Consider the following 12,329-nt stretch of genomic DNA (forward strand, 5'->3'; position numbering starts at 1 on the left):
AATTTTCCATCAAGTACAGACTAAGAGGGCTATAAGCTAGTGGGCTGGGCGCAGTACTGGGACTTCACATCCTAGGACCATCTTTTGTCCCTGGTCTTTTGTGGTAAGGAGAAAATCGTCCTGTCTCTCTAGTACAATTGCGGCAGAGCTGTACTACTTACACAGAGCTGCCTTTTGTTGTTTCTATTCCACAAAGACCAGTCATAGCCCCTCCAGCGGAAGTGAGTGAATCACAGGGAGAGGTGCCAAGACCACCTTATTTTATATCCCGGGAATGCATTYTGTGCTGGATAGCGCTGGAATTGCAGTGGCAAGAACATACCTGCAAAGGGGTGCTTGACGAAGAGGATTTACCATATTTACATCTGTCTTGTGTTGGAGTATTAGCACAACCTGGGCTTATCTGTCTGGAGATGTGTTGGTATCTGTGTTTTCCCATCACTAAAAGTGGTGTAATCCTCTTGTGCTCATTGAGATATTAAGGCTCATTGAGTTATTAAAGTTTTAAGATTTATTATTTAGTCCTATGATTGTTTTTCAGCTCAGTATGCTTCTGCCTCTCCATACAAACATCCCTGACTGTGTCCAGACCACAGGCAGCTATGTAGGAAGGTCCTTTTTGATTTCCCTTATGCCAAGGAGAAGTGTCTAGATGTCTTCTGTGAGACCGACAGAATGCTAAAGTAATTTCCCCACACGCCTCTGGTAACAGACAGGCCGATGCCAATTCAGAGCTAAAAGGGGCTCTTTTTGCTTCCTTGTTCAATGCTTGACCGTATTGCTGCACTGCTCTGGGGCTTTTTCTAGAGCTTTCTCAGTACRGACTTGGCTATAGCTACCACACGCTTTCATTTCGGTCACTGGGTGGCAAAACTCTTCAGCCAGTGTGGACCTGGCATGAATGTAGACCAACAAGCAGGAAACCCAAAGCTCCATGCTTGAACTCATAGTTCTTCCGTTTTGCTTTCAGATGACTTAGTATAGAGGATGTTATTTATACTCAAATTCTAAATTAAATAAGCACCACAATACAAGTGACACCTACTGATTAGTATCTCTGCAGGAAATCACAGGTGAATAATTGTACAGTAAAATATTACATTGTATAAATTATAAATTCTGCTTTGTRTGTGATCCACAGCTATGAAATTGTACAAATGCAACATGGAGGGAACAGATCCAGATTCCTCCCACCTAACTGCAGGCACTTAATTGAGCACCTTAAATTAGAGCTGCAGTCACCTTAGGTCAGTTATGGAGAGAGCCACCTCTGGAGGCAGTTCAGATCATAAATGAGTAAATTACTCTCTGGGACTGCCTAACTCTTCTTTCATTGCAAAGGGGACCACGGGCAAATGCATCTTAATTCAGATGAAAAAATAAGCCTTAATCTTTTTATTTTGAAATAGTCTTCTGCATTAGATCCAGAGGACAAAGCTTCCATCTTCAGTGACATCGGGATGTAGTCCTTACCTCATTTCTCTATAAAAGCTAGCATTCACTATTAGCAGTATTGAATTCTAGAGTTTTAAGGGCTAAGAAGATTAAGTACAGGGAAGAGAAAACCATCTCCCTGTTACCTTTTCAACTGCCTTTTTAATGTTTTATGTCCAATGTATACAATGATCAGTCTTCTAAGCCAAACCAGAACTGACTCCTTTGCAGTTGCATCACTGTCTACTGCTCATCTTATAGAAAGGGTCAAAGCTCTTATGACACTGAAGTTAGCTTTTATTTTATTTTTTTTAATGTTCAAAGGCATTTGATCAGAGACTTCTCCTTCCTATGGATTAAAGGACTACCACAGTGACTACATGTAGACGGCTTTAATGCTGTTTTGCTCTCCATAAAAGCCGCAGAAGTTCGCACAGTAGAGCTATACGTTAGGCAGCAGAATAGGCCTATGACAAGAACTCCCAAGAGTTCCCAGCTCCCACYGAGCACTGGCACTGGAATTACAGTGCTCAGCACACTTCTGATGTTAGAAACGATGTGTTGGACAAGGAACACAGGTTATTTAGCTTACTATGGCAGAAGGGAGGAAAAAACGTAGTCTCGAGAAAAGATCAGCTGCTTCAGAAAGCGGTAKTGAGAAAGCTGAAATAGGAAATTACTATTATATTTTTAAACAGAAATCAATGCTTGCTCAGTAAACTGCATTAAAATAGTGAGTTGTTAATAGCACAGCTTGCTCCAGTTCCTCTGATGATAGAGTGCACTGGAGTTATTAAAGCCATGTAGTTCCCCTTGTCAGTGAAAGGCTTGGGTGGCTCTATCTGTTCAGACATTGAGATTGTCAAGGAGTGGATACTGGAAAACCCTTTTTGGGGCAGACAAGTGAAACAACCACAGAAGTTGCTCCAAAGCTAATGATGGAATTAGCAATGACGTGAATTTTCCCTCCACTCTTAGGCCCTTGTAATCTAGTAATGTTTCTTCTGTATTTCCCAGCTATGCAATGAGCAGAGGATCAACATATTGTAAAAAAGTTGCCCAACCTGGTTGTGCAGTAAATTTCTATGAAGATGTTCTATCCTCGGAGAATAGCTTAAGTGAAACTGCRAGCAGAGGGGATCAAAGAGAGGTGAGGAATTATTATTTTGGCCATATTAAAGTCAATGTTTATATTTACATTGTATTTAATAAACATTGTGTGCCCTGGTTCTGTAAGTATTTGTACAGAAACAATGACAGTTTGGGGTAGATCTCATAACAGGAAACAAAAATAACCTATCTCTTGTATCGTATATTATACATACATTCTTAATACTGTTGCTCTGTGGCACCAGAGGGTGCTATAGACATCAAATGAAGTTATGAACTCCATTCTTAGTCTAAATTTCTTTTACGGTGCTGGAAACTGACATTGACTACTTCATCCTGCAGCTACTTTTAAGATGTAACCGTGTAATCAACCTATTTTGAGGTAAGTACACAGCTGACAGAAGACAGGGCCTAAAGAGCTGAGTAACACTTTTTATAACAAAGTCCAGAACAGGGTGCTTTCAAGATTTATTTTGCATATTAAAAGTTTCCTTAAAAGGTTACACCTTAAAGTTTGTCACCACRTGCACTAAGATAAATCATTTGTACTTGTAGGACAAAGTGTGTTTTGGGGCAGAATGAGCTAAGATTAAGTGGTTTAGGCTAACTTCTGTTTTCCTTCTATTTGATTTTCTTACGGCATGATGAGTTGTAATACTGGCTGAAATACTCAGAAACCTGTAGATGAAAGAACTACAATACAGGGGTCTGTGGTTACAATTGGTGCTTATTTAGTTATATTCAATTAATAGCTTTGCCACAGCTCTCTCAAGTGATCTTGGTCAATTATTAATTTAAGCCATGTGTTAAGTGGAAATAGTGGAGATTACTTCTGTTTTCTTTGTTGTCTACTTAGGCTGTTGTCTACTTAGGTTGTAAGGTAGGGGTTGTCTAATATGATAATGGCAAAATGAAGCTCTTATCTTGAATGAGGCCTGCAACATAATGAACTTGGTAGTTCGTCGTGGTGATACGAGGACTTAGTGTGCATGTGTTAAGCGAGGGGACAACTGGTCCTCCCTAGTCTGTGAAAAAGCCCAGATAAAGGAGTTTTAGCAGGTGGGATCCTTTGTACCATTGCAGGCCCTGTTCCTCCAGGCACTCTATAAGCAGTATCTTGAGAATTTATGGTCAACAGAATTAGAGAATGTGGTTTTTTGTTTGTTTTGGGGGAAATCTCTGCTTTCTTAATGCTAGTGGTGGAGGACTGCCTGGATAAGTAGCTTCACCATCATCTCTGGAATTCTGCTCATCCCCTTATGTCACTCTCCCACCCACTTCCTGACAGTAACGGATGGGKCAGAGAGCAGGAAGGGTTGCTGCAGAGAGGGGAGGGCTGCTAGAGTCAAACTCTGAAATTCTCGGTGCTTTATCAAATTAAAATCAGGTGCTGTTATTTAAAGAAACCCTCCCGCTGGATGCAAATTATACCAGGACTGTGCTGCTTAGAGTGTTGCGGTCAATTTAAAAATTCAATTCAAACCTAGCGGAATTTCAATTCAAAACATCTTTGCTTCTCCTGCAAATTACTACAGCATCACTGGCAGCAGCTGTGCAGCCTGTGGGCAACGTTCTGCTGCTGGCGTGTCTGTGCCAGGAAAGTGCTGCTTAGCCTGTGATGAGATGCTGGGACGGGGCTGTGCAGAGCTCTCTGTAGAACCCCGTTGACCCTGTGTGTGGCTGAGACCTAGAAGAGCTGTGAACTACTGATTCGGTAAATAAGGGGCACAGTGCTTATAGCAAGGTAGGCATATGCGGAATATTTCCTACTCATCACCGTTTCATTAGGCATTTAATCATTCTACCCAATGCAATACATGGAATAAGTAACTTCATGTGATGTTCTTTACTCATGAGCCTAAACAGGCTGGTTTTTGTGTTAGATGTACATTATATGACTTTATGTCACCTACCACACTGAAGCTTGACAATTAAAAGTTACAAGAAATACCTTGAACAACTTGGACATCATTTTAGAAACATTAGGTCTGAGGGACCTACTCAGAGTTATTAGTACAATGTGAATTGGTTGTCTGCAATTAGGTGGTGTTAACTAATCTAAATATTTTATTGTATAGAGAGTATTCACTACTTGCAAGTCTCTGTTTTTGTATAATGTGGAGGTTATAGTTTCAGGAACAAGTCAGTGCCTATGAGTGCTTCATATTGCATAAGTGAACCTCAACATCCAAGGCAATAATGGTCTAGTTTTAACAGTTCAGTCGTGACCTTATTTATTATCTYCTATTTTCTCTTGCACGCATATAGATCTTTCCTTGTTAGGAAGCTAAGAGCTACAGGCAATATTTTTTGCTGCTAGTGGTGTGTAATTATCAGAAATAGAACTCCAGTAACAGTGTTACTGAMTCCATTTCATTAGCCAAAGTACAAGTGTGTTATTTCTGAAAATATATATGCTTATATATGTATATAAAAATATTCTCTTTTAATTATTGCAGAAATAGATAAGCTGCTGTTATTATCAATACTTCATGGATATTGTAATAACAGCTGATTTTAGAGCACTGATGCTGGCAAAACAGTTCCACATTGAACCAAAATTAAACGTATTCTCAGGATACCAGTGTGGAATTGCATTAAACTCGTAGAGTTCTTAGTCCTCTAGTTCCCTGAGAGGACTAGGGTATGTAATGGAAGGAAATTTATAAAACAAGGGAGTTCTGAGAAGAAAGTCACTCTGTAGCTGACTGCTAAAGTACTCAAGTGTCTTGCATTTACAGTTGGATAGTTGGCATATTGCTCACCGTAGGAGACGCGTAGTTTTTCTAGTGCCCTCTTTCCCACTTGATATATAATGCCACAGAGACAGCTACTTATGAGGAAGTTTGCTACTTGGACACGATTTGTGATTAGCATTTGCAACCTGAGGGGAAGGGATGATTAAACCATGCGCTTATGCGCAGAAGATGCAGTCTATCAGTCACGTGAATTGTGGTTGGCCTGTTGCAATGGAGTAGTCTTTAACAAAAAAAATGAAAGCTGTTTACCTTCTAAATGGATTTTACATAGTTGCACAGAAGGGAAAAGAAGAAAGAAGAGTAAAGAAAAGAAGAGAAGAGAAAAGAAGAGAAGATCCCACCAGTTCTTCCCCTCCAAAATTAGCACTGGCATTGGTGAAGTCACACACAAAGGAAAGTCTCATTTTCTTTGTGCCTCTCACAATGACATCAACATGCATGGCTATGAGATGAAAGGAGAATACTTCACTCGTGATGAGTAACAAATTAGAATTTTCTTCAAAGTAAAAAAATGATAACACAAGACCATCATAGGTATATGCTAGCTCTTTCAAACACCTCTTGTTGATTAGATGTCCATCTAAATCACTTAACTGGTGACCTGTTCTATCTAATGCAACACATGGGAATATTTTGAATAAGCTGAAGAATACCTGCTATGCAACTTGGCTGGAACATCTGCCAAAAATGGAGTTGGCTTTGTTTTCAAAATGGTTATCTACTTTAAAATTACTGACTCCACAGAATAACTAGTGATATTCCATAGGTAGAGGTAGATTATGGGGTTGAAATAATCAAATTGGAGCCCTGTAATTTTATGTGCTATATGAGGATTCTCATAAAACTGAGATATTCCCATAATTAACCACTAGCCATGGGATATTATAATATATTCCATGGTGACTAGTATTTCCCCCTCCCCCCAGTAGAATTAGTATGATTAATTTTGCTCTGGTTTCACCTATTGCTGACATGAATCAATATAATTAAAAAAATAAGAATACCATATTATGAGGCAAACACTGTTTAGGCCAAACCTGCCAGTAATGACCAGTGAGACCCTTTCCAGTCAGCCTTTACTGCCAGAAGGCAGAGCTATAACTCACCAACCCATAGTTGCAAAAGGAGCATCTTTTAGAAATCGTAGTTCAAAACTCTTCATAGCTCTAAATGCTAAATTGTAGTGGAATATACAATAGATTGGTTTGCATGGCATGGAATAAACATCCTTACATCTAATCTTGTCTAAGAGTGAGTCATTTTGTGTTAGTGTCAAGAATTTGAGCTGTTGTTCTACTTTGCAGTTAATCATCAGAAAGAGATGGGATTGTCTCATGAATATGCGTGATGGTATAGTTGTCCCTTCAACTTACTAGGCACCTAGTTTCTTTAATGAGATGTACAATATCTGCCATTTAAAATAGCTGAAAGGTCCCAATTGGGAACAAATGAGAAAGCAACTGGCTGTTTCCAATTCCAGCCTTGTTTTGTCAAAAAACTGTAATTGCTGAGTACTTGGCTCCTACTCTGCTCTATGAAGCATTCAGATCTCAGGAGCCTCTGAGATGCATTACACAGTCCAGCAACATAGCTGTAGAACTCTCCCAATTCTTCCACTAGATGTAACAGCTCTTCAAAATATCTTGAGACTTGTATGCCCTTAACCAGGACCAAAGTTTGGGCTCCTAGAGCATGCTCTCCACCTTAGTTTTGCTGATTAGCCTCCACTGTACCATTTGTCCCTGCAACCTAGACTTCACACATATTATTCACTGTGTGATGGTGGGACTAGAATGGATAAATGTGCTACCCATTGCTCTAAGAAAGCAGTCTGGCTGTATCTGAAATCACTACACGGGATGGAGATTAAAGGTCAGATGGACATTCCTCTAAGAGGTTTCCTACCTGCTCTGTTAATTTCTAAAATTTCTTCTTGGGCCAGTGGGCAAGTGTCGCTCTGAGTACTGTGGTGTGGAGAGTTTACGACAGATTTACAATAATTGGGGGATCCCAGCTGGGGTGGCCTCGGGATATGCTTCTTTTTTTTCTTTGGTAGCTTCTGCTTAGCCATAGCTAAGGAGTAATACATTCCGAAATTGTTCACAATGACAGGGACAGGCATGGCAATGGTCAGCACACCAGCAAGAGCACAGAGGGCCCCCACCAGCATGCCTGACCAAGTCTGAGGATACATGTCTCCGTAGCCCAGGGTCGTCATGGTGACAACAGCCCACCAGAAGCCGATGGGGATATTTTTAAAGTGTGTGTGTTCACTGGCACTAGGGTCATTTGGTTTAGCACCTATTCTCTCGGCATAATAGATCATCGTGGCAAAGATTAAGACGCCCAATGCCAAAAATATGATGAGCAGCAAGAATTCGTTTGTGCTGGCACGGAGGGTGTGTCCCAGGACCCGCAACCCAACAAAGTGGCGGGTCAGCTTGAAAATTCGCAGGATTCGCACGAAACGGACTACGCGGAGGAAGCCCAGGACATCCTTAGCAGCTTTGGAAGACAGGCCACTGAGTCCAACCTCTAGATAGAAAGGCAGTATGGCCACAAAGTCAATGATGTTCAAAGAGTTTTTGATAAATTCCACCTTGTTTGGGCAGAAAGTGACTCTCATCAAGAACTCAAATGTAAACCAGACCACACAGACACCTTCGATGTAGGTGAGAAAGGCCTCAGTCTCTGCTTCCCTGTAGTGCCGCACCTGGGTGTCATTCCCGATGAATTCAGTTTCTGTCTTGTTCACAATGGGGTTAAATCTCTCATGGGTCTCGAGGCAGAAGGTGGTGATGGAGACCAGAATGAAGAAGAGGGAGGCAAATGCCACATACTGTGGAAAGAAAGATACGAGAGAAATGTTAAACAGCAGGTTAAGTACAGGGGCTTCGAGCCTGGAACACGCAGGGAAGGACAAGTGCTTTATTAAAACCAAAGATAATGCCAAGTCTTCCTGTGGCCTTAAGATACCAAGTCTTACCTGCAAAGGCAGCCTGACATTCAAACTTGGAGGGAGAAGAGTATGTAAGCACATGCTTCAGTCCCTTCCTGTATGGACAGCACTTCAGTGGAGTGTAAATTTAAGTAAGTATTTAAATCTCAGAGCTTTCTGCAGGATTTAAAGTTAAGGACATACTTAAATTCCACCTTCCTGAACTGATCCTCTTTTACTTGTGGATCTTAAAGATAGGCTTTAGATACTAAAAGGTACTAGATGCTTCAGGCTAAAGATAGACTAGCAGGCCTTCTAGAACAACTGTTGTGCAAAAGTCAGCCTCTGCCCAAAGTTATCACAATGTTGTCAATGGTTAAATGGCTGTCTCATGTTCTCTGTTTAGAGAGGGTTGTGGTATTTCAGATCTCAGTGAGGTGCTAGTAAATACTAGCAGGCACCTCTGCAGGTGAATGCAGCAAGGAGCAGAACTCTGGCACTGTTAGACCTTCCTACCAAATCCAAGGGACAGGTCAAGGAGTGGTTACAAGTCAAGCTGAGCTCTGCTAGAGTGARCTTATCTACTAAATATTTCAATCCCCCTTTCCAGACGTTTCTTGGGGAGGGAGGGTAAGTTTGGGGTATGCCTGTCAGTTGATACCAAAGGAGATGGGTCTGTTGGGTTTTACCAGACAAGGTTTTCTTGAAGAGATTCTCATTAAAATATAAGCCTCGTACCAGAACTAGATTAATCTTTTTCAAGGTTGTTGCTTTACATTGTGGTTAATCGAGTTACAGTGAAGACAGGAGCAGCTCCCCAAATCAGTGAGCTTTTGTCTTGAGAATATTTGTCTCTTCTGCTTCAGTTCCTACTTTCCTCAGACTTCCCTCAGCCTAAAGGAGATCTCTGAGTTGTATCCCAGAGTAACTGAGGGAGATAGTCAAGCCAAAATTCACAACTGTCACAACTAATTTCTCTGCTCAATTTTCCATTATTCAACCAAGTAATTTGTATATAGCTAAGAAGGCTCTCTGTATGGTAGAGCTGCACAGTAATGGAAATGCCTCTTTCCATTTCCCTCCCTAGATCTGCCATCTTCCWGTTGAAGCATCAAGAAGTTTACTATGGAAGTGTCCCAACACCTTGACCAGGCAAGTCACGTATGATATTATTTCAGGATCCAAAAGAGCATGTGTAACTATACTAATTAAAATTAATTAGTTATTTTTTTGATTAGCTGTGTTAATTAAAATACTAATCAAGGAAACCAATTTGTCCCCCTTTTTTTTCTGCAGAGTAGTCAAAAGAGGAGTTAAAAAGAACTTATTTCTTCTAATTGCCTGTCGCCAGTAAATACAGAGCAATAATCTGAAAGAAATTGCTACCAAAGGAATAGACCAGTTAAAAATAGCCTCTGCTTCAAGCTAGCAATGCTCTTCTGCAATCAAGAAGTTCCTCTTGTCTGCTTTCCGGGGTATAACTGGTACAAAATTATGCTTGACCTTCACTATTAGCAAGCAAAGTCAAAAGCAAGTATTTGTGATGTTTTGAGGCCAACCATTTAATAGAGAAAATCCAGAGAAATTGGCATAAAATTAAATCACAGAATCATTTAGGTTGGAARGGCCTCTGGAGGTCGTCCAGTACAACTTCAAAGTCAGACCAGGTTGCTCAGAGCCTTGCCGGGTCAATTTCTGAATATCTCCAGTGATGGAGATCCCACAGCCTCCCTGAGCAGCCTGTGACAAGAGTTTGATCAGTTTGGGCAAATAAACGTATAGGGATGCAGGAGCCAACAGGCTCTTCTACACTGGCAATCCCTCTTCACTGCCAATGATATCAGAAGCTTACTCATTGTCACAGATGTAAAAAAGCCTAGTACCTTCCCCAGAATGCTTCTGGCTATGATATTATTCTTATTTAACAACTAACGTATGTGTTAATATGTGCTAAAAATCAAAGTCTAATATAGATAGTTGAATGGAAGACTAATACAGAGGAAGAATGAATGTTGTGTGGAAGATGAATGAATGAAGATGGATGATGATGGTTAGAGAAATTGAGGAGCAAGACTACTGATACTGTTCTATCAGATTCTGCTGTTACCAAGGGAGATTTCTCCAGGCAGTTTCACCATCTGTAAGGTAGGTAACTGTACTAACTGGTGTTTGTCATATGCTTTGTGACCCTAGATAAATGTGTACATTATGCTTATTGTCTTTAGTTATTATCAACACTCTCTCTGAAAAAGTTTTTTAAGTACTCAAAGTCAGCTTATGTGTGATGTTGTTAACACTGAGAAGTATAAATGCAGTTTAATACCACAATCGTCTGAGTATGACTAAAACAAGAAATAAAAAAGCATCTTTCACCAAGAACTCAGCAAAATGTTCCCCAACAGCCTCAGACTATGTCTGTTAAATTTCTGCCTAGAGCAGATTTTTACCTTGAAGTTGTGGAGCCCTGAGAATTCAAGCTGCAGAAGGAAACGGTGACACTTCATTAAGTCAGGTAGCACACACAGATTAGAAGCAGAAAGGGGAATAAAACCATTTTGCATTTTAAGGAGTCTATGTGGAATGCCTCTTTATGCAGACTCAAAATCCAATTCTCCTCTTGATATATATGAATCTCTCTCCTGAGTAAGTTTTTCCTGCTTAGGACAACCTTAAGGCTGACCTTTTCCCACAGCAAGTATCATGAGAAGTGATGTTTTGCTGCATTAAAGGGAAGAAATAACCAATTCTGACAGGGCATTTAAGTTTTCTACAGTGGTAAATGCAGGGTTACTAGCAGAGAATGTCGCACCCGCCGACCCTCTTGCCATTAGCGCCTGTGTGTACACACCTTGACTTCAAAAGGAAGTTAAGAATATCTAGTCCCCAGTTCAGAAGATAGGAGAAGTACATGCTGAACCTGAAGCATTTGCTTCTTTCTATCCTTATTTAACAAAATGCAATGCCCTTTCACAGGGAAGGGCAGGTTCTTGAACGCTTTATTGCTTTGGAAGTACAGATCCTCTTTCAAGATTTCATAAAACCGTATAGGAGTAATAGCATTGATGGGAAGAATCCCAGCCTTCTTCCCCAATCTAGTTTCTGTTTTCTTTTTAGAATTACCATTTAATCCTAAAACCAAATTTATGTTTGAAAAGAAAAAAGACCTTTTATAGATTGCTTATTTCAATATTGAAAGGTCCTTGTTGTTTTTCTTTTTCTTTTTTTTTTTTAAAAAAGAAAATCTCCATGGAGTGGAAGGTCCTATCAATGGAGAGCAGCTTTTTAATAATACTCCCTTATTTTAATCACAGTTCCCTAGTCCTTCAGCTGTTCCAAAGAACTGTTGAAATAAACGGGAGTCAGGCCTGAGAATTAGTTCACTGGCACCATGTTTGATAGATTCTGTCACTGGCAGCTGCTTGGAAGCAGAAGTTCAGGAACTCTGCAAATGGTATTTAGTGGTTCTTATTTTCTTTCTCCTTACATTTTACATCAGAATGTCTCTTCATCCTAGGAACTGAACGGTCTGGGGGAAAGGAGTGAGGATTTTCACAAATCATGTCATGTGATACTGAGTTGCATAATGGCTGCCAAAATTTTTTACAATTAAAAAAAGCACCTAGTTAAAGAGTCTGAAGTGATCTAAACTCTCTTTTATATGCTTTGACACTAGGCACATGTGGATGATTCTTACTTACCCTAGAGATGCTGCTGCCATTGCTCCTTTCTGGCTCTAACGCCAACAAAGAAAAATCTCAGATTATCCAGAAAGGCAGGGTCCATAAGAGAAGGCAGAGGGGAGACTTCAAAGGGTATATTTTGCTTAAAATATAAATAAAATAAGTGTCTTCCTTCTGGAGAGAGGAAAAATTACACTCCTGCATAATTTCTGTTGATAGCAGCTCTAGCATGGCAAAGGATATTTTTTAATCAGACTATTTTGAAAGAGGCTAAAATGCATAATTTCCGTAAGGGGAGAGTTTCATCATCCAATATAAAAAAGAAGGGAAGGGAAGGGAAGGGAAGGGAAGGGAAGGGAAGGGAAGGGAAGGGAAGGGAAGGGAAGGGAAGGGAAAAGGGAAAAGGGA

General features: G+C 40.3%; 1 protein-coding gene across 1 annotated transcript in view; it reads right to left on the minus strand.

The window, feature by feature from the left end:
* Positions 1-12,329, minus strand: part of KCNC1 (potassium voltage-gated channel subfamily C member 1) — a 105,357-nt gene that overhangs the window by 11,801 nt on the left and 81,227 nt on the right. Inside the window, exon 2 of the mRNA XM_085317133.1 lies at positions 7,209-8,142. Within this exon, the coding sequence (XP_085173259.1) occupies positions 7,209-8,142 (934 nt within the window). The remainder of the gene's footprint in view (positions 1-7,208; positions 8,143-12,329) is intronic.

Source organism: Rhea americana, unplaced genomic scaffold (assembly GCF_003343005.1).
Source record: "Rhea americana isolate MKP2758 unplaced genomic scaffold, rheAme1 scaffold_49, whole genome shotgun sequence".
Classification (NCBI taxonomy): domain Eukaryota; kingdom Metazoa; phylum Chordata; class Aves; order Rheiformes; family Rheidae; genus Rhea; species Rhea americana.